A 20,617-nucleotide genomic window follows, 5' to 3' on the forward strand; every position below is an offset into this window, starting at 1 on the left:
GATCAAACTCCCGGCAGTGGGAATACAAAGTTAGCTTGCAGTACTGCATTCTAACCAGTGGTGGATTCAAATATGTGAACAACCAGTTCTCTGTGTGAATGCCGCTTCCGGAAGTCCATTCTGGGCCTGGGCAACAAAAAATTAGCTACCATTCTGCCGAAGTGGTGTGAACTGGCTGAATCCCACCACTGATTCTAACCACTGTGCCACCATGGCTGAATACTTTTATTTGGTAGGGCTACAGTTGCATTAAAGTGGGCTGCAACTGGGTAGTCAAAAGATAAAGATGAGAGAGGATGATGATGACTTTGAAAATGATGGGAAAGAGGGAAGGAAATTTTCTTCCAAGGAACCCAAAATTGATTTATGCTATGGTCTACAACATAATTCAGTTTGTTAGTTAGTCTGGATTAATATCTGAAAATCTCCTGTGTATGAACTGTAATATATGTGGGTTTAGCTATGATTCATTAATATGGCTCAGTCCATTTTAATCTTTATGATTTAGATTTATAATCATGGAGTACCCAGCCTGTATTTATAGCTATGATTTGGCCTTGTTGAAATATGGAGTACAGTGGGCAATAAAATGGAAAGGGAAAGGTTTGTGAATATCTTTGTCAATCTGATTAAAACTTTGATTTATTCACCATGCAGGTTCTGATGTTAACAATCCCTAATGATGTGGCATGCCCCAGTGATATGGAGTGCCAAATCATATGTTGTAATAACATATATCTTAGATCAGGAGAATGTAGTATTGCTAAATCTTTTAGGGACAGGTGTCGTTTCTTTAGGAAAGTATTACTGCTCCACCCATTGAAGAATGCAAATCTATGTCCTGTTTTATGGAAAGAATTAGATTTATGCCTTTTCAAATGGGGGCAATTCTAATTTCTAAGTGGTCCTGTTAGTTGCCAATACTGTTGCTATGTAACTATATTAAGTATGGCTCAAGATGACATGTTGTAGGGAAATACATGCCCATTTATCAAAATAGCAAGCAAAATAGACAGAATAACCTTCCTCATCTTAGTGGTTTCCAATAATTTTTGAGGAGGCTGAAAATTTTAGGGGCCTAGAGAATTCATTAATTAAAATGGGCTTAAACCATCTATCTCTTTTGTTGCTTCCAATCACAGGGGGCGGGGGGGCTTGTTTTACATTTAGGTCACTGTGTCTCAACCTCAGCAACTTTAATAGTATAATGGTTGGAAAATTTGGGAGTTGAAGTCCACACATTTTAAAGTAGCCTGTTTTAGGCTATGTCTCAGTGTTGACCTCCTAATAGATGACTTACACAAACACATTATGAGTTTTTTTAAATAAAAAACTATCTATTTCAACCAAAGTAGCTCAATTAGAAATCACTTTTAGTACACAAGATCTTTTTGTACTGACCAAGGTTTACATGTAGCTCTCAGTGAACTGTGAATTTGACACCTGGAATATACCACTCATACTGAGCAAATGAGGATTTACATGTGATGAAATATGATATAAACACACACCACATATTTATGTGTGTTGAAATATGATATAAACACACCAATTTCCATACTTTCTAGGCATTCTCTCCCCCATTCAGCTGTCTATGAAAGGAATGCTTTGTAAGATTCTTAGTCGTGATGTTACCACACTGTGAAACTGTGATCCCTGATAAATTTTATTGCTCCATAAAGCTTTAAAGATTTCCATCCTGCATCTTCAAGAACAGGCAAACAGAAGTGTTGTTCTCCCAATCTTCATTCTCCATCGTTCACTAGAATAACAGGATACCAATTACTCTGTATGAAACATTTACTTAACAATTTAAAATTGCAGAGAATGATCACTTTCTTCTTTCAGATTATCTGAAAGGGCTGTCAGCCTGTGATGACATGTATCCAGCTGATTTTTAATCAGTTTAAGTACTAAGTCAGGAAAAAGTTTTGCTGATAACTGCTCACCATGAAAGGATCTTACTAGTAGTTACCTTATCAGCAAAACGTTTACATGACTTAGGTAGACTTAGATTAAGTCAGGTGGATAAACTGTCATCAGATTAAACCCCAGCAATTGAGCCTTCTTGCAACCCATTATATGATCCTCAGGGCATTATTCACATTTTAAATTTTGCACCTTCACAGGTAATTCTGATGTCAGTGTTTTTTTTTCTTGACATTTCATAGGAAATGGAACTATAGTGCTTTACCCTGGGTTTGCCATTATATCTTGTAAAAGGAAATACTTCCATCTTTTTGCTTTAGCTGGCAGTTGGGCAAAGAAACCACAGGAGCAGTGAAACGATCTAGGGGCTTCCTGAGTTTACACATCAGAGATAAATCATTGAGTGGTTGTTTTGCTTAGCCTGTATTACAGATCAATTCACTTCCCCCCTCCAACCTAAGAGAAACAAAGAGTTGTTCTTAATAAAATAAAAATAATTTATTGAAACATCTGCTTCTCAAAACAGAAGACAACTTCACTGAAGTCTGTCCTTAAGTCAGTACATTCAACATTGACAGGATTGTACAACAAATTGTCTATATAAACACACACCCACACACACAGCATTCATTTGAATTCTAGACCAGGTTTTACTCTAAATGGTACTTGCCCACAGACTGAATTTGTCCCTAGCCAATTAGCAGATCATCATGCTCTGTATTTTAAATCAATTAAGTAATTGCTCTTATCATGAAGAAATCATACCACAATATTGGTATTTTTTGTAACAGTCATGAGGCAATCTGCTACATCTGTACAAAGCTGCATGATCTGCAGGGAACAACCTGCGTAAGGAAGCTGATACAGTGATGATTACATACTGCTGGCTATTTAGAAACAAAAGCCAATTATTCAAAGTATTTGTCAGGTCTCACAAAAGGTCAGCCTGCAAGAACAGCCCTAGAGCTTGTTTATATTTAAATATACACAGAGGGCACTGGTTTTTCTTATAAGCATCAGCATATCCAGGTTCACATACAACGCTGGATGATCCACACGTCTAATGCTGCAGAAGACCTTACACAAACATATATGGGAAGGAAAATCAGCTTTCCTTAATAACTGGCCAGCAGTTTGTATGGTTACCTTTAAACATTAATAAAGCAACTTGCTAGAGTCTGCCCAAGTCAACTAGTTCCGTCAGCTGAATAACTGTAAATTGCCATTTGGGCAGATATCCTTTGCATTCCGTTCATCAGACCCACTGAGCCCGCAAAGACACATGGTCCTCTTTCCTTTATTTGGCAAAATTGTTCTTTTGATTTTTCTTCCCCTTCCTGTTTTATGGGTTCATGTCCCCTGAGGGTCTCTGCTGATTGGTGACTTTCTGCATAATTCCTGGTAGAATTCAGATTCTAGGAAGCGAGGGTAAGAATTGTTCTCCATTAAACTATAAACTCTCTTCTGGGCGGCACTGAAGCATGTGTGTGTGGCTTCTTCAATGCTCTGAGCAATACTACTTTTGGTCTGGAAGTCTATGTTGATCTGCAATACAAGAAATAAATTCATAAGATACTGTTTCATGGATAATATGTTCTTCAAAAATGGCTGGGCTACAGGATATTGGATCCTCAAGCTATGCTCATTGCCCATCATCAAATAATCAGAGGCCAACTGCTATACATCTCTTGGCCAAAGCAAGTCTATAGGAAAGAACTGTTGTTTTTAAACAGTCCTCCTCATTCTGGTGCTCTCCTACACAATACTCTTCAAACAGCACAGCATTCCAAAAACTGAGGTCCAACTCATCAAGAAGGCTGCTTTAAAGCAATTTAAGCTAGACAACATCCACAGTGAATGATAAAATTTCCTTTCCTATTTCCAAATCCTCCTGCCACAGTAATTATGATCCTCAGCTTTTAAAAATCTATACCATGCCTCTACTTGTACAACTATTAGATCTATGCAACACTTTAATTTTGAACCAGAAAAGGTGCTTTCCAAAATCCTGTCATGCACCCTAAGCCTATACTGTATAGCAGTGTACTGGCATATAGTTATAAAATGCCATACATAATGGTTAGAAAATCTGGTTGGCTTTTGAGTGACATTCCCATGCACAGACATATTTTCTCAACATTCAAAATTATTCCTACAGGCAATTCTGCATAAGATGCTAACATAAAATGGAGCAGAAATCTAAAAGGGATTTTGTTAATAAATTTTAAAAGCTAGTTTTAATTCTAACAACAGATTTTTGTAAGAAAGTTCCCTCTTTGGAATAATTCTCAGTTCTTTATTAGTGAAACCAAGATGAAAACACTTCTTTGGTTTAATTGAACTAGTCCAGGGGTCAGCAACCTGAAACAGTGAAAGAGCCACTCGGAACCGGTTCCCTCACAAAAGGAAAAACTGGGAGCCACAAAAAATGTGTGTACATGCGCACATGCGCAGAACAGGATTTGACTGAAGAGTGGAGCCAATGCGAGATATGCACCTACCCTGCATATTTGAATTGATTGGTTGAACTTTTTTAGTCCCACTTTTGTTTGTTTTTTGGACTGCACATGGCAGAAGACTGGGAGCCGCAGGAGATGGCTGAAAGAGCCGCATGCGGCTCCGGAGCCACGGGTTGCAGACCTGTGAACTAGTCAAAAAGAGCAATTTAAGTCAGTCTACTTGCCTCCTTAGGAGCTTCTTTTTCAATAAATTCATTGTAAATCTTCTTAGCTTTGACTGTCAGTTTTTGTGGGGACTTGATTTTCTTGTAATCTTCACAGGCCAGCCAGAAGTCAATATTCTCTTCACAAAACTCAGATTTCAGGAAAGCTTTGAAAGCTGTCAGACCATCTGCAAAGAAATGTGGAAAAGATCAATTTATGCAAAGCATCCCAGGAATGTTGTAGATGTAACACCACATATTTCTTTCTTTCCTTCTTTCAGGCCCTTGGATTTTTCTGTCTATCCCTCTTCTAAATTGTTTAAGAAAGATGTACCCGAACAAAGCAGAAAGAACATGAGTAAGCTCAAGCAGCTGGTCAATTTTTACAAGATAAAATATTGTAGATTGACAAATTTAAACAACTGTGTTCTTTGCCCACCAAGTTAAGATCACTATTTTTTTCTTTAAAAAAGAACATTTTACTTTTGGACTTTGATAGCATGTGTTAACCTTTAAATAAGAGAACATGTTTATGGAAGAGCTATAAACTCTTGGAAGACAGCCATAATGGAAAGAGTGACCCAAGTCCACTTTGCAGCAAATAGACACAAATAGAAAGTTTAATAAGAAAAAGATTTCTCCTGCGTAGCTGACAAGGGAACATTGAGCTTCGGTATCTTTATTAATCAAAGTGTGCACCAGTCATTTAAAAAGAACTACTGTACAATGCATTATTTATAATAACCATAAAAAAAGCCCTGGAAGCTGCTGCCATATCAAGCACCTAGGATCCATTTAAAGAGAAGAATGAGATCTTAAGGATCCAGAGACTTCAAATTTCAATTAAAGTTGGGAATTTCCAACTTTATAACTGATGGGAGTTTTTAAACCTATGAATGTTAACTACAAAGGCCAATTAAATACAGAACAGAATTGCAGAAATACAACAACATAGGCAGCTACTTCACAGAAAGCACCTGGGAATTGTGCCTGAAGAAGAAAAAAAGCTTTTTCTTGCAATCTGGGGTCCAGGAAGTTAAGTACTAAACTAGGAATAAAGATTACTACCAAACTGCAAAACATCAGAATTCTCAGTAGCTAAGATACTGGTTTGTTCCCTTCTGGATCACTTTTCCTGAAACTAATTTTCTATAATTAGCAAATATACTTGTCTGTTAATTTTTTTAAGGCAACTTACATTTGTTAGCTAGAAGTTCATCAAATGTTTCTGACCACAGCTGAGCTTCTTCAGGAGAAGGTCTGTGAAAAAAACAAACAAAATTGTTTCATGTTTTCAAAGGGCACAGATTCTATGCATAATTTGACTACATAAAAATTCAGTGTGGAATATGAAGTACATACCTAAAACATGTCTTTTGTTGTCCTCTCTTGTTAGCCTTTGTATTGGTAGAATTGGAGGAATTCTGCAGAAAGTAATTCAATCTTGCTTTCCAATCTTTTAGACTAAAATGAAGGGAAAAGTATAAATAATTTCAACTGATCTTTAACCAAAAATGCCACAGTTTAAATTTATAGTTAATAACTATAGATGTTCAGCTTGCTTAATTTAACATTAGCAGAGCTTAGTTGTAGCACAGGTTTCCCAGATCCATTTGGAAATTTACTAACTATAGCTAGTAATAACTAATGCAAATGCACATCTTCACTCCCTGAGACATGAATTATGTGAATTAAAATTAACCATACTTAAGAAATATTATGCAGCAGTTATTGGTTGCTTGATGTTCACTAGCCCATTTATTTGCAAGAAAATTCTTACATATTGTTTGTGGCAGTGAACTAACAATGACTGTTCCAGAATACAACTTCAGTAGTCAATAGTATGTTCTAAGGTTTATTGCAATATAAACTAGTAGAAAGGCAAGATATGAAATCTCATTCATTTTTGTTGATATAGAGACCCAAATGAAAGCAGTTTTATATTATTTCCCTTAACTTTCAAAGTAAAACTGTTTGCATATTGCAGACTGCATAAAATAGAATTTTAGAACAGTCATAATTTTTACAATCTACAGAAGGAAGTTACTTTTTCCTCAGCTACCAAGGGATTCTCTTTTGCAGACATTTTTAATTCTCTTTAGAGATTAGTAGCAAATTAAGATCACACAATTGCAGGACTTTAATACTTCATATAATCAGAGTTCATATCACAAACTGCACTCACCTGCCACTCTAATGGAAAATCTACCTTATTTACTCAAGAGCTGGGCTAGTAGCCAAACTGCATGACTCAAGGTAATTGAAAAAAAGAAAAAGAAAAGAAACTTTAAGAAGCAAAATTTCCTCCAAAGAATTTTAGCTCTCAAGTGAATTAGAACACTGACAGACCAAAACTTAGAGGACTTCCTTTGTCCCATTCTTTTTAAATGCTTCCAATTGCTTCTAAAACAATTGGATGCACCTTCATACACACTATTTTTATTCAGTTTCATAGCACCAAAGCACAAAAGGAAGTGCTTGTAAGCCTCCATTGTTATAATGCATCATAGACAACACCTATGCATACAATTTGAGATACTGAGGTGTTGAAAACCCAGAATTAATTTGAGATTAGTCATTTTGGGTATAGTATGCACATAGCCTACCCTTGAAATATTTATCTAATAAATCAGCTGCTTGGCTTTGCACAATACTTTGAACCATAAATCAAGCAGCCCGAGATCATACAATGCAAGTCATAAAGAAACTAAGGCTGAAGTTATCGTACTGTACAAGGATTAATAATTGGTCTTAACATTGTCAATCTTCCTTTACTTTCCCATAAAGAAACTAAGGCTAAAATTATCGTATTGTACAAGGATTAATAATTGGTCTTAACATTGTCAATCTTCCTTTATCTTCCCAGCAACTTTAGAAATGCGCTCATTCCACCAATGCAGCTAAAACGTGCTCTGCGGAGCCTCCAAATTGGCCGGAAGGGAAAAAAAAACACGTTTACGTTCCTCAGGCTTTTGCCAAACTAACAAAACCTTTCTTGTTAACGATGTCAACGACTAAAATAATACTTCTGATTGCAACAGTCTAGCCACATTCCCGGGGGGGGGGTTTGCTTTCGATTTAAAATACTCACATGGTTTTTTTCATCTTGCCCTTTTTCTCTTCTTTGCTCTGGCAACGGCTAGCGCTTTTCTCCATTCGGTTGCGGTCGTGCTGGAACGCCAGAAACATTACACTCTGCATACTATTCCGATATAAGAGGCCCGTCTCAACCTGACAGGAGGTTTTAGCGTCTCTCGGGCCCGGGTGTCCCTTATATAAACGGGAGGCGGGGCTTCGAGCGCACACCTTTCGTCCGCTGATTTGCTTTTCCAGCCGACAATCGACGGACGCCTCACAAATAAGGCGTTTGCCCGCGAGGCGGACCGAGGAGTGCTGCTCTGACGCAAAAAGCCGTCTTCTTGTATCCATCTCGCTCTAAAACTGCCAGTTGGTGCAAAGGCTTCCTTCTCGTTCCTTTCTTTCGGCAAGAACGGGTATTATTTTTTTAAAATAGAACTTTTTAAATAGTTACATCTTTGGCTGCCAGGTAAAAATAGGCATCCGGAAGAATCCTTCTGCAAATTGGGAGATGCAAAAATCGATTTTTGTTTGTTTCTTTTCTGGAAGGGCAGGGTTGATGTGGCTTGGGGAGGTTTGTTTTGTTTTTGCAGGCGGGTTAATGGCCAAAAGGCTATTCAAGAGGAAAGGACTTCTGCAGATGTGAACTAGTTTCACCTGCAGGTTTTCGTACATGAGGATTAAAGCCTTAAGCAGCAAACCTTGCTGGTTTCATAGGTTTGCATTAGCAAACATCTGCTAGGGTCACTACAAGTGGCTTCTCAGTAAATATGGGCTTTACAGGCTTAGGCTGTTAGGCTCCTGGGAAGAAGTCCCAGCGAATTCAATAAAACATTTCTGAGTGAAGAAACAGCATTTTAATTTAGAGAGTGAGATTCGTGACAAAATTCAGAGGTTATGGGAATAAGTGTTTTGATCTTGGACTAGAACACGCTGTTATGTGTGAGTTATTTTATACAACCCCTCCATTACCCTTCTGGTGTGTCCGAATGCCTGCCAAACATGAAAGAAGTGATAGATATGGGAAAGTACTTTTCTCTGGGTGTTGATTTTGGAAGTATACCAGTCCTGCCCCTGCCCACCCACTCACCACTCCCACATAAAAATAAAACTTATCTAGAGACTGCTTTGGAACAAGATTAAGGAACAAATGTTCAGCCATGTGGCACAAAATAGTCCCATGCCTGAATCTGAATGGAAATATTTGTGTTTCTTTAAATAGTTTTTTCCCCCCTTTGTGGTCAAAGTACACTTCTGTGGGTGCTGATGTGTGAGGAGGAGAATTGAGTAGACTTCAACAGACACGTGGAGTGGCTAGGCTGATAGAGGATGAATCTAGGGATGTGAGCTTTAGCTCATAAAAGCTTATGCTTTTTAATAAAATGGGGCAGGTTTTTTGGGGGCACGGGAGAAGTTGCTATTGGGGTCCCTTTGATTTTGTACTACCATAATATTTGAGTTAAATTGAGATTTGCATAGAATGCTTCTCAGGTCATGCATCTAACACTGTTTACCTCAATATATAAATAAATATGTTCTTAGAAAATCCGATGAAGGATGTGATGACAAACAAATAGGTATAAATTTTAATGTTTGTAAAATTCATTTCTTAGTTTGCTGATTTGGGCTATCCATACTTAGGACAATTACTAACCCAAATAAACTAAAAATTAGTTTCAATTGAATGAGTTTCCCCATCCCACCCAATATTATTATCACTGTACAAAGCTTTCTCTTTCTGGCCAACATATATTTATGATTCCATAGCTAGTGGGCATGTTTAGCACATACCTCTGTGCTAAATCCTCAGGGATTCTCTTTTCTTTCAATTTTTGCAAATGCTGAGTTTCCTCCAAGCCTGGTGATATTTCCCTTGCATAAATGATGATATTTTTTTAGTTATATAAGTGACACTCAAGCATGAGATTACTAAAAGGTGCACATATTTTACCCAGAATATTATCTAATCTTGTTCCAGTTTGTTTTCTATTTGCTTTTATGTAGATCCTGCTAATTAAATCCTCTAGATTATTTCATTTAAAATAATCTTCTGAAAAAAGTAATCACCCTAAAAATGTTGGTAGAAGACATGCATATGATAAATCTCTTCTATCTCCTTCCTACCCTTCCTCTTACTATTGGTTCTCTGCTCAGATATTTGAGATGAGTTTCTGCTGTGAACATTTTTGGCCAGCAGGGTCTGATATGGTACTTCCAAATTACTACAGTATTCTTTAAGCATGTTACATTCTATGTCCCTTTCCACAGCTATAATACTTGTTTGTCTTAAAGATTTTCAGAGGGTTAAAAGAAGAGGAAATACATAGAAATATTTACTGAAACACAACACAGTTGTCTACATTATATCGTTCTTGACAGAGAACATCCAAACCATACATCAGACGTATTTCCCATTTGAAAAAAAATTGCTCAATGTTTAATCCATGGGACAAGACAGATAGGATAGATATGATGGAAATAATTGGGTTCCCACATAGTATTACACACTTTGTTTGATTTAGATGTTGTATGAATACAACATTGAAATTTGGAAGAAATGATTTATTACTGAATACAGAAGGTAAAGCCAAAATATCAGCACCATAATGCTTTCTTATTTTTTCACCACCACCCTTTTTCCAGGAATAGTAAACCCAGCCTGAACTATGAGAGGATAAGAAGAATACTGTAACTCTTCCCCTAATGGGCTTGCATTAACATTGCCAAGGAATCAAGCATAAACTTTGTTTGCAAATGGATTCAGTGTAGTTTACGGAAATCAGTTGTATACAAACTTTGTGTTAGGTCCAGAATGAATGCCTTTGGGCTGATCAAAGGGCAAAAACTTTGTGTGGCCTGGAAAGGGTTTTGATTATAATCTTCCAACCGGAGTTGAGCAACTGCAAAAAGTTGTCTAAATGGCATGTAACAAAACCTGGAAGTGAGAATAGCCACCCACTTACTAGGAGCAGACAAACCAGTTAGGCTTTAAAATAGGAAGAACCTGAAACCTAGCTCTAAGCCTTACTCAAAATAAAACCAGCAAAACTTTCAGAGTCATGTAACAAAGGTAAACATTCCAGCTTCCTGTTATCCTAATATGACTTTTCTCCAGCTGTAATGCACAATTGTTTTATTGCTCATTAGGTGTTTCCTCACTTTCTAGGTGCCTGATTTGATTCCACTGAAAAATATATTGATTTAACTTATTGATTTAAGGAGAATGAATTTAAAAACATCTGATCCTTACCAAATAGATTGGGCCATAGATTGAAGGCTGCAATCTTATATGGCATTAAATTCTGCAATAGTTACTTTAAAGCAAGAATGGACACTTGTGGCTATATTGAATTGTTGAATGAGTATCATGAAATCACATTAATTATTTGCTTATTAGATTTATATTTCGCATGTCTGTTGGAAGCTTAACTTAGCCTACATAATATTTCCTCCTTTATCTTTTTTTCCAAAACAACAATGCTAGGCTGGGCTAGAGAATTACAGAGAATTACTGGTTCAGAATCTACCCACATTTGAATTTCCGTGGGTAAAGCTGGTCATAGTTCCACCCAATCAAACAGCCCAAAACCTGATCATGACTCAGAAACATCTGAAGAAATAACACCCAAATCAATTTACATCACACAAAAAGGTATTTAAAGGCCAGTACTCTGACAAATGAGCACAATTCAAAGGGCACTAAAGATGTCCCCACAAATGGAGATGAAATGCTTGCAGCCAAATCACCAAGCTCGGAGATCAAAACAGCCCAGCTACCAACCCAAGTTACTAATATTCAAACACATCTCAGTACTGGGTCTTTCCAAGTCCAGATATAGTTGTCCAACCTCTGTCTAAAGACTTAAAACGAACACCATTGGGTAACTGTGTCTGCTGCTGAACTTGTGTTAGGAAATTTTTCTAACATTCAGTCAGGATCTGCCTTAAGCTACAGTTCTGAGAAGCCTATAGCAAGATGATCATGGGTAAAGAAAAGAAGTATAATTCTATAATATAGGGAGACCAATATTAAGAGGCTATTGCTGTTCCTGCAAAAATAAACAAAGTTATTTATGCTTGCTGGGTCAAAGGTGGAAATTCTTTTTTTTCTCTTTCATGTTTCTTTATCTTTTTTGCACTTATTTTTTCTTTATACCATTTTATTTTCTTATACTGTGTATTAGTTTTATCTATACAATGTAATTTCTAATAAAGTTATTCTGCATAAAAGAGAGAGGCTATTGCTGTTCCTAAGTATATCTCAATGCAGGTTGCAAATATCAAGGTAACCTGTTCTAATAATTGTCTAGGATTTATCTGCATTGTCTAGGATCTATTTATCTTTGCTCTTGTTCCAGCCGTTTAAGAAGAGCTGGGTGGCTGAATTTGCCCCTAACTTTAATTTTCTTCAGTGCCCTGAGCTACATCACATAAAGACCTTACGGGACATAAAATATCAGTAAGTTCCTTTATTTTGTTTAATGACCAACATAAAAAGACAACATAGGGTAGGCAGTTGAAGAACCAATACAAAGCAAAGAATATCCGATCCATTAAAAAGATGGCTTCATTCCATTACCTACCATTCCTTGAAATGCTGCAAACAGATCCCAGAGGTGTGAGTATTGCATTCTATATCTGACTTTTCTAGTTGGCCTTCCAGATACATGGAACATCAGTTTCCAACTAAAGCAGAACTATGTATAGATACAGACTTCAAGCCTTGTTCTGACACAATTTGAAGTTCATAAGATAGCATTTTCTTCCCTACAGAGGGGATAATGCTGTGTTACTTTAGTGATACACAATATAACATAATGCATGGTAACAAAAGAATATGATTTTTTTTAAAAAAAGATGGTGTAAACAACAAGAATAATAAATAATAAAAATGTCCCCATTGACTTGTTGATCTTCTTTTGGAAGCATTTCATTGCAAAGAGGCTTTAGCACTGCAGAAGAACATTTCAGAAGTTAACGAATGAATGCATGAAGGTTCCCTTTGAGACTTCTCACATGATAACGATGAATGGAAAATTAGGACATTTCCTCTCTGTACTTGGCACTCCTTGGCTAGTGGAAACTCACAATGTCTCCAATGTTTCCCTTATCTTTTTTATTATGATTGCAAGCCTTTTTATTACTTTATTTCAATTAACCATAATATTGGCAGTGCTGTGAAAAGAAACTCTTGCCATCTTTTTATAGCCACAAGAGGAAGGAAAAACCAAATAGATGTTCAAGACTGCCCTAAAAATAAGAGTATAAATATATTCTTGGTATGGGTCTGCCTGAACTGCTATAAACTTGGTGGGTTATAAAGCAGGATCTAGGTACTCTCCTCTCCATGTGTGCATTTTTAAACTAAAATGATACTGCAGTAGCACATCCTTAGTTAGAATAAATAGCTGCAGCTTGTTTTGGATTATGAACATCCTCATGTTATTGGAATTGGTTGCTGCAGCTACACGTTGTTTTAAAGCAGTGGGTGGGGGAAGATTACAATTTAACAAAACAAGGCACTTGCCTTTTCAAACAGCACAACGACTCACTACAATCTTTTTACACCAGGATCTCATTTCCAAGTGTATAAAAATGGTATAATTTAATTGAATTACATTCTATGGGTATCTAAGGTCATATTGTCACATCCCACTGACTTTATCTTAAAGGTGTTTCACTAACATTCTTTTAAGCACATGTGCACAATCCAGATTTCTTCTTCTCATTTCTGGCCCATACCTTAGGTTAGCTCTGGATTTTTCCCATCCAATGTGGAAGTGTATCCTATCTTCTGACACATGTTTTGCTATGTGGATTATTTGAGGTGGAGGTGACTAACACAAGGGTTGGAATCTTTCCAGCTACTAAACTTATCTACCACTAGGAAAAACACCACTATCATCTCTTGAAAAAATAAAAGACCAGGATATAATTGAGCCACCTACCTGTCATTGAGGACCTGATCTACCACATTCTCTAAACTAGAGCAGTGGCCCCCAACCTTTTGGGCACCAGGCCCGGTTCCGTGGAGAGAGGTTTTTCCATGGACCAAAGGAGACATGGTTTTGAGTGCTGCTCGCATCCTGAGGATGAGGCTTCACTTGTTTGCATGGCTCAGTTTCTGGCATGCCACGGCCTGGTGCCGGTCCTTGGACTCGGGGTTGGGACCCCTGCTCTATAGAGCTTGATGCTGTTTTAGTGACGAGAAATTCTGATTTAGAATTTGATTTTAAATTCTGATTTGGAATCAGAACCTCTAAAACAGTGTTTTTTCTTTTTTTGTTTTTCTTTCAAATTTGGCATATTTAAGAGATGTAGACTTCAACTCATGGTGCTGGCTGGAGAATTCTGGGAGTTGAAGTCTACACCTCTTAAATTAGCCAAGTTTAAAAAACACTGCTCTAAAGCAGCCAGCCCATTAGTGTGGCATTCTGTACATAAAATGGTAGAGCACAGCTACGCTACACGGGTAGTTCTCTTGAAGAATCACTTGGAGCCTTTTTTCCAACACAATTCTAACAAGTAAAGTGTGGCCTTCCCCAACCAGCTTATATTTTAACAAGTGTTTGGTGGATGTTTATCCAATCAGCAAGAAAATCCACCAATCATTACACCACAAATTTCCCTACTATAAAACATTAGAACAATGACAGAGTAAAGTCTAGCTATCTGGATGGTGAATTATGCCAGAGTGTTTTTGTGCTCCCTCACAAACTGAAGGAGAGCAGAGCAAACCAGCTCTCTGGTTGTGCTCTAAGATAAATCCTGTTGAACTTTGTGCAGATTATTACCTGTGTAAAATTGCCCTTTGAGACTTTCATCCTGTAGGCATTTATTGGGAGTCTATCCCAATGATTCCAGTGTTTAAAAAGGCACTGATAACAAACTTCTATTAATAGCTAAACAAGTTTAAAACTTCTATTTGTGGAGCACTGTTTGACGAATGAAATGTGTGTTTAATTAAAAGTAAGTCTCATGTTCAATAGTGATTACTCACAAGTAAATGTTTTGAAATAGCAGCCAAGGGATCATGTTTCTTTCTTTTTTTTATTGAAAAGTTTTACAATACATTTTTGAATACAAACCCCCCCTCCTCCCCCTCCCATCTCCCCAACCCCTCCCTACCCTCCCCTCCCCCCTCCCCGACTTCCCAGAGCTGAATACAGGGTATAAAAATACAAACATAATCTAAAATATGCTAACAACAATAAAACATTAAATTCTATCGCACTTTAACTCGCCATTGTCAAAATATTAATAAAAACTACGGTACTAACTAGTTATACGTCATATAGATCCACTACTTATTCAAATGCTAAATGAAACTTTTTAGTCCCATATTTATTCTGAATATAATCAATCCATCTCCTCCATTCCACAATGTATCTCTGTTGCGATTGGTCTTTCAAATACGCTGAAATCTTTGCCATCTTCGCCAAGTTAGAAACTTTTAAAGTCCACTCTTCTATAGTCGGCAGTTCTTCCTTCTTCCAATATTGCGCTACTAAAAGTCTCGCTGCCGTAATTAAATTCAACATCAACTTAATATCTATAACAGTAGTTTCTGTAATAATACCCAATAAAAACAATTGTGGAGAAAACTTTATCCTTTTCTTAAATATCTTTTGCATATTCCACCAAATTTTAATCCAAAAAGCTTTAACCTTTTTACAAGTCCACCATATATGAAAATGCGTTGCATCCTCACAACCACACCTCCCAACATTTGGGCTGGCAATTTGGATACATACTTGCTAATTTTTTATGATCTAAATGCCATCTATAAAACATTTTATAAAAATTCTCTTAAATTTTGGGCCTGTGTGAATTTCACATTTCTAACCCAGATCTTTCCCCAAGTATCCAGTTATAACTTCTTGAAAGTTTTGAGCCCACTTTATCATGCAGTCTTTAACGAGTTCCGTTTCTGAATCAATTTCTATCAATGCATTATATATCCTCTTTATATGTGCTTGTCCTTGATCTCTAATTTGCTTTACCAAGTTTTCATCAGTCATCGAAAAACCAGTTTTCTGGTCCTCTTTCCATCTAGCTTGTAATTGCCCATACTGAAACCAAGTTTGTACAATCTTTTCTTCTTTTAAAATATTATATGACTTTAGTTTCCATACATTCCTTTCTAAACTTAAAATTTCCTTATATGTAGTCTCATCATGTTTAAATCCCACATTTATATTTTCTATTGCGTGTTTAGGTATTGCCCAGATGGGTATCTTGTAGCTTAACTTATGTCTATACTTTTTCCAAACTCGCAACAGAGCACACCTTAAAATATGTGTCTTAAACACACTATCCACCTTCTTATCATACAATAAATATGCATGCCACCCGAATAACAAATCATGACCCTCAAGATTTAATAATCTCCCTTGTGTTAAATTAAACCAGTCACTTATCGCTGACAAAGCAGCAGCCTCATAATATAATTTGAAATTCGGCATTTTAAGACCACCTCTTTCACGCATATCTTGCATTATCTTAAATTTAACTCGTGGTTTTTTTCCTGCCCAAACAAATTTATTAATTCCTTTTTGCCATTCCTCCAAATTTAAATCCTTTTTAAGGGATCATGTTTCTTAAGCTACTGTAATAGAAAGAGCATGCACTTTTTTCACAGAGTGGTTCACCATCTAAAAGCCTGTATTTGTAGCATTTTGATCAGTTTGGTCAATTTGTAGATAGGTGGCTTATTTAAATTATTTGGGGGTTTATCTTTTTTAAATGCCTGCTTTGATGTTTTCCTTTCACATAAAGGACAGCACACAGCTACACGTTAGCAGTGTGTTTAAAAATAAAGTAAAACACACACACACACTAGGCTTACCTCAGATCACCCTCTACTGGTTGCACTTGCAAAAATGCATATGTCATACACATATGCATAATTTATTCCTTAAATGTATAAAAGTGGTTCCAATAGTTATTCTTTTTTCATGGTGGGCATTTTACCTGTTGGGTTAAGCACATCAACAAACCTATCAGAATTTTTTTATTGGAATTGGTGATATGTATTAAATAAATAAAGGCTTTATGTAAAGTTCAACATATGCCTGGTTCAGTTAAGCAGATAAGGAACTATTTAGGCATATTACCGGTAAGCCATTAATTTTATCTAGATCGGTGTTACCTTTGTATGCTACACAAACATGGAGCTTTCCAGTTACATTGGGGCGTAACTGTAAATCCCAGTTTGAATGGTTTATGTTGGTGGGAGTTTTTGGAATAGGTTCATTTCAGAGCACTGGGTTGGAGAAGATTGTTCTGTACTAACTGGAAAAACCCCTTCATGGATTACTGCCTTGTCGTGGCGAAGGGGCTTGCGTAATTCAATGAAGCTATGAGCTATGCCGTGCAGGGCCACCCAAGACGGACAGGTCATAGCCGAGAGTTCTGACAAAACGTGATCCACTGGAGAAGGAAATGGCAACCCACTCCAGTATCTTTGCCATGAAAACCCTATGGACAGTACCAAAAGGCAAAACGATATGACGCTGGAAGATGAGCCCCTCAGGTCGGAAGGCGTCCAATATGCTACTGGGGAAGAGCAGAGGGCTAGTACTAGTAGCGCCAGAAAGAATGAAGCGACTGGGCCAAAGCCGAAAGGACGCTCAGCTGTGGATGTGTCTGGTGGTGAAAGGAAAGTCCGATGCTGTAAAGATTTTTTCTCCATAGGAACCTGGAATGTAAGATCCATGAATCAAGGAAAGCTGGACGTGGTCAAACAAGAGATGACAAGACTGAACATCGACATCTTAGGTATCAGCGAACTAAAATGGACAGGAATGGGTGAATTTAATTCAGATGACCATCAGGTATACTACTGCGGGCAAGAATCCCTCAGAAGAAATGGAGTAGCCTTCATAGTCAATAAAAGAGTAGGAAAAGCAATACTGGGATACAATCCTCAAAATGACAGAATGATCTCAGTTCGAATCCAAGGCAAACCATTCAATATCACAGTAGTCCAAGTCTATGCCCCAACCACCAGTGCTGAAGAGGATGAAATTGACCGGTTCTATGAAGCCCTACAGCACCTTATAGAACTAACACCAAAAAATGATGTCCTTATCATCATGGGGGATTGGAATGCCAAAGTAGGAAGCCAAAAGATAACCGGAATAACAGGCAAGTTTGGCCTTGGAGTACAAAATGAAGCAGGGCACAGGCTGATAGAATTTTGTCAAGAGAATACGATGGTCATAGCAAACACTCTTTTCCAACAACCCAAGAGACGGCTCTACACATGGACATCACCAGACGGTCATCACAGAAATCAGATTGACTATATGCTCTGCAGCCAAAGATGGAGAAGCTCTATACAGTCAGTAAAAACAAGACCAGGAGCTGACTGTGGCTCAGACCATGAGCTTCTCCTTGCAAAGTTTAAGCTTAAACTGAAGAAAGTAGGGAAAAGCACTAGGCCACTCAGGTATGAATTAAATCATATCCCTGTTGAATATACAGTAGAGGTGACAAATAGATTTAAGGAATTAGATCTGATAGACAGAGTGCCTGAAGAACTATGGACAGAGGTTCGCGACATTGTACAACAGGTAGCAACCAAAACCATCCCAAAGAAAAAGAAATGCAAGAAAGCAAAATGGCTGTCTGAGGAAGCTTTGCAAATAGCTAAGGAAAGGAGGGAAGCGAAAGGCAAGGGAGAAAAACATAGATATGCCCAATTGAATGCAGAATTCCAGAGAATAGCTAGAAGAGATAAGAATGCCTTCTTAAATGAACAGTGCAAAGAAATAGAAGAAAACAATAGAATAGGGAGGACCAGAGATCTTTTCAAGAAAATTGGAGAGATGAAGGGAACGTTTAATGCAAAAATGGGCATGATAAAGGACCAAAATGGCAGGGACCTAACAGAGGCAGAAGAGATTAAGAAGAGGTGGCAAAATTACACAGAAGAACTATACAAGAATGAGCTTAATGTCCCTGATAATCACAATGAGGTGGTCACTGACCTCGAGCCAGACATCCTAGAATGTGAGGTGAAGTGGGCCTTAGAAAAGCTGAGCAACAACAAAGCTAGTGGAGGTGACAGTATTCCAGCTGAGCTATTCAAAATCTTAAAAGACAGTGCAGTAAAAGTGCTACACTCAATTTGCCAGCAAATTTGGAAAACTCAACAGTGGCCACAGGATTGGAAAAGATCAGTTTACATTCCAATTCCAAAGAAAGGCAGTGCCAAAGAATGTTCAAACTATCGCACCATTGCACTCATTTCTCATGCTAGTAAAGTCATGCTTAAAATCCTACAAGCTAGACTTCAGCAGTATGTGGATCGAGAACTACCAGAAGTACAGGCAGGATTTCGAAGAGGCAGAGGAACTAGAGATCAAATTGCCAACATACGCTGGATCATGGAGAAAGCTAGGGAGTTCCAGAAAAACATCTACTTCTGCTTCATTGACTATGCTAAAGCCTTTGATTGTGTGGATCATAACAAACTGTGGCAAGTTCTTAAAGAGATGGGAGTACCAGACCATCTTATTTGTCTCTTGAGAAACCTATATGCGGGTCAAGAAGCAACAGTGAGAACTGGACACTGGACACGGAACCACTCTAATGGCAGAAAGTGAAGAAGAACTAAAGAGCCTCGTGTTATGTGTGATGGAGAGTGCAAAACTTGGGTTGAAACTTAACATTAAGAAAACCAAGATCATGGCATCTGGCCCTCTCGATTCCTGGCAAATAGATGGGGAAGAAATGGAGGTAGTGACAGATTTTATTTTCCTGGTCTCCAAGATCACTGCAGATGGGGACTGTAGCCAAGAAATTAAAAGACGCTTGCTCCTGGGGAGGAAAGCCATGACAAATCTAGACAAATCTAGACAGCACACTAAAAAGCAGAGACATCACCCTGTCAACAAAAGTGCGTATAGTCAAGGCTATGGTCTTCCCAGTTGCAATGTATGGCAGTGAAAGTTGGACCATAAGAAAGGCTGAGCGCCAAAGAATTGAGGCCTTTGAACTATGGTGCTGGAGAAGACTCCTGCGAGTCCCTTGGACTGCAAGGCGATCAAACCGGTCAGTCCTAGAGGAGATCAATCCTGACTGCTCTTTAGAAGGCCAGATCCTGAAGCTAAAACTCAAATACTTTGGCCACCTAATGAGAAGGAAGGACTCACTGGAGAAAAGCCTAATGCTGGGAAAGATCGAGGGCAATAGAAGAAGGGGACGACAGAGAATGAGGTGGCTGGATGGAGTCACTGAAGCAGTAGGCGTGAGCTTAAATGGACTCCAGAAGATGGTAGAGGACAGAAAGGCCTGGAGGAATGTTGTCCATAGGGTCGCGATGGGTCGGACACGACTTCGCAGCTAACAACAACAACAACTGGAAAAAGATCTCCAGGATTTTTGATTATGGCTAATCCCAGTTATTTTGGGAGAAGCTGTCCCTTGAACTTATATTGTTTGTATGAGCTCAATGGCAGCATCATTTCAATAGCACAACTAGAGCTTTCTCCAAACATATTTCCATGACCTGGAATATGTTCATAGCAGATAAATGAGCAATCAGTAGAAGCACTGAGTCTCAATAGTGAATTACTTTGATAATGCTTTTGTTGATTCAGTTCAGATTATAGAAGTAAACCTCAGGATCCTGTGTGATTTTAACCCATTTCTTCAACATTTTTTACACCCCATCATGTGGGATACAAACTAGCATATAATTACCACAAAACTAGCCTTGATTCTTTTTTCCCAATCAACTAAAAAAATAGATTTCGCGTATTACATTTTTCAACCCACCTAGGGACATCTCAAAGCATTTTGGTACCTGGAATGGAATACATGACGACATGAAGATGTCTACCACCCCCTGAATTTCATTGGACTATAATCTATTATTCTACACTGGGGACAGGACTAGATTTTCTCTTTGTGGCTGGCTAGTGTGTGCTGTGGATGAGC

General features: G+C 37.9%; 1 protein-coding gene and 1 long non-coding RNA gene across 2 annotated transcripts in view; both read right to left on the reverse strand.

Moving 5' to 3' along the window:
- Window positions 1-1,431: 1,431 nt before the first annotated feature.
- Window positions 1,432-8,035, reverse strand: RGS2 (regulator of G protein signaling 2). The gene is made up of 5 exons (XM_081324365.1): window positions 7,683-8,035; window positions 5,954-6,055; window positions 5,790-5,851; window positions 4,613-4,779; window positions 1,432-3,474 (listed from the first exon to the last, which is right to left on the reverse strand). Exons 1-5 carry the CDS (start codon window positions 8,018-8,020, stop codon window positions 3,280-3,282), a joined length of 864 nt encoding a protein of 287 aa, XP_081180491.1. The 5' UTR covers window positions 8,021-8,035; the 3' UTR covers window positions 1,432-3,279.
- An 8,330-nt stretch (window positions 8,036-16,365) lies between these two features.
- Window positions 16,366-20,617, reverse strand: part of LOC308665964 — a 38,215-nt gene continuing 33,963 nt past the window's right edge. Inside the window, exon 3 of the long non-coding RNA XR_014026002.1 lies at window positions 16,366-16,642. This is a non-coding gene — a long non-coding RNA (uncharacterized lncRNA). The remainder of the gene's footprint in view (window positions 16,643-20,617) is intronic.

This window comes from Vipera berus (assembly GCF_964194415.1).
Source record: "Vipera berus genome assembly, chromosome: 3".
NCBI classification, from domain to species: Eukaryota; Metazoa; Chordata; class Lepidosauria; order Squamata; family Viperidae; genus Vipera; species Vipera berus.

Coding starts and splice junctions, on each gene's coding strand:
- RGS2 (XM_081324365.1), bottom strand. CDS start 8,020: ATGGATACAAGAAGACGGCTTTTTGCGTCAGAGCAGCACTCCTCGGTC. Junction 4,780..5,789: donor TGAACTTCTAGCTAACAAAT/GTAAGTTGCCTT, acceptor ATTTCTTTGCAG/ATGGTCTGACAGCTTTCAAA. Junction 3,475..4,612: donor AAAAAGAAGCTCCTAAGGAG/GCAAGTAGACTG, acceptor CTTGTATTGCAG/ATCAACATAGACTTCCAGAC.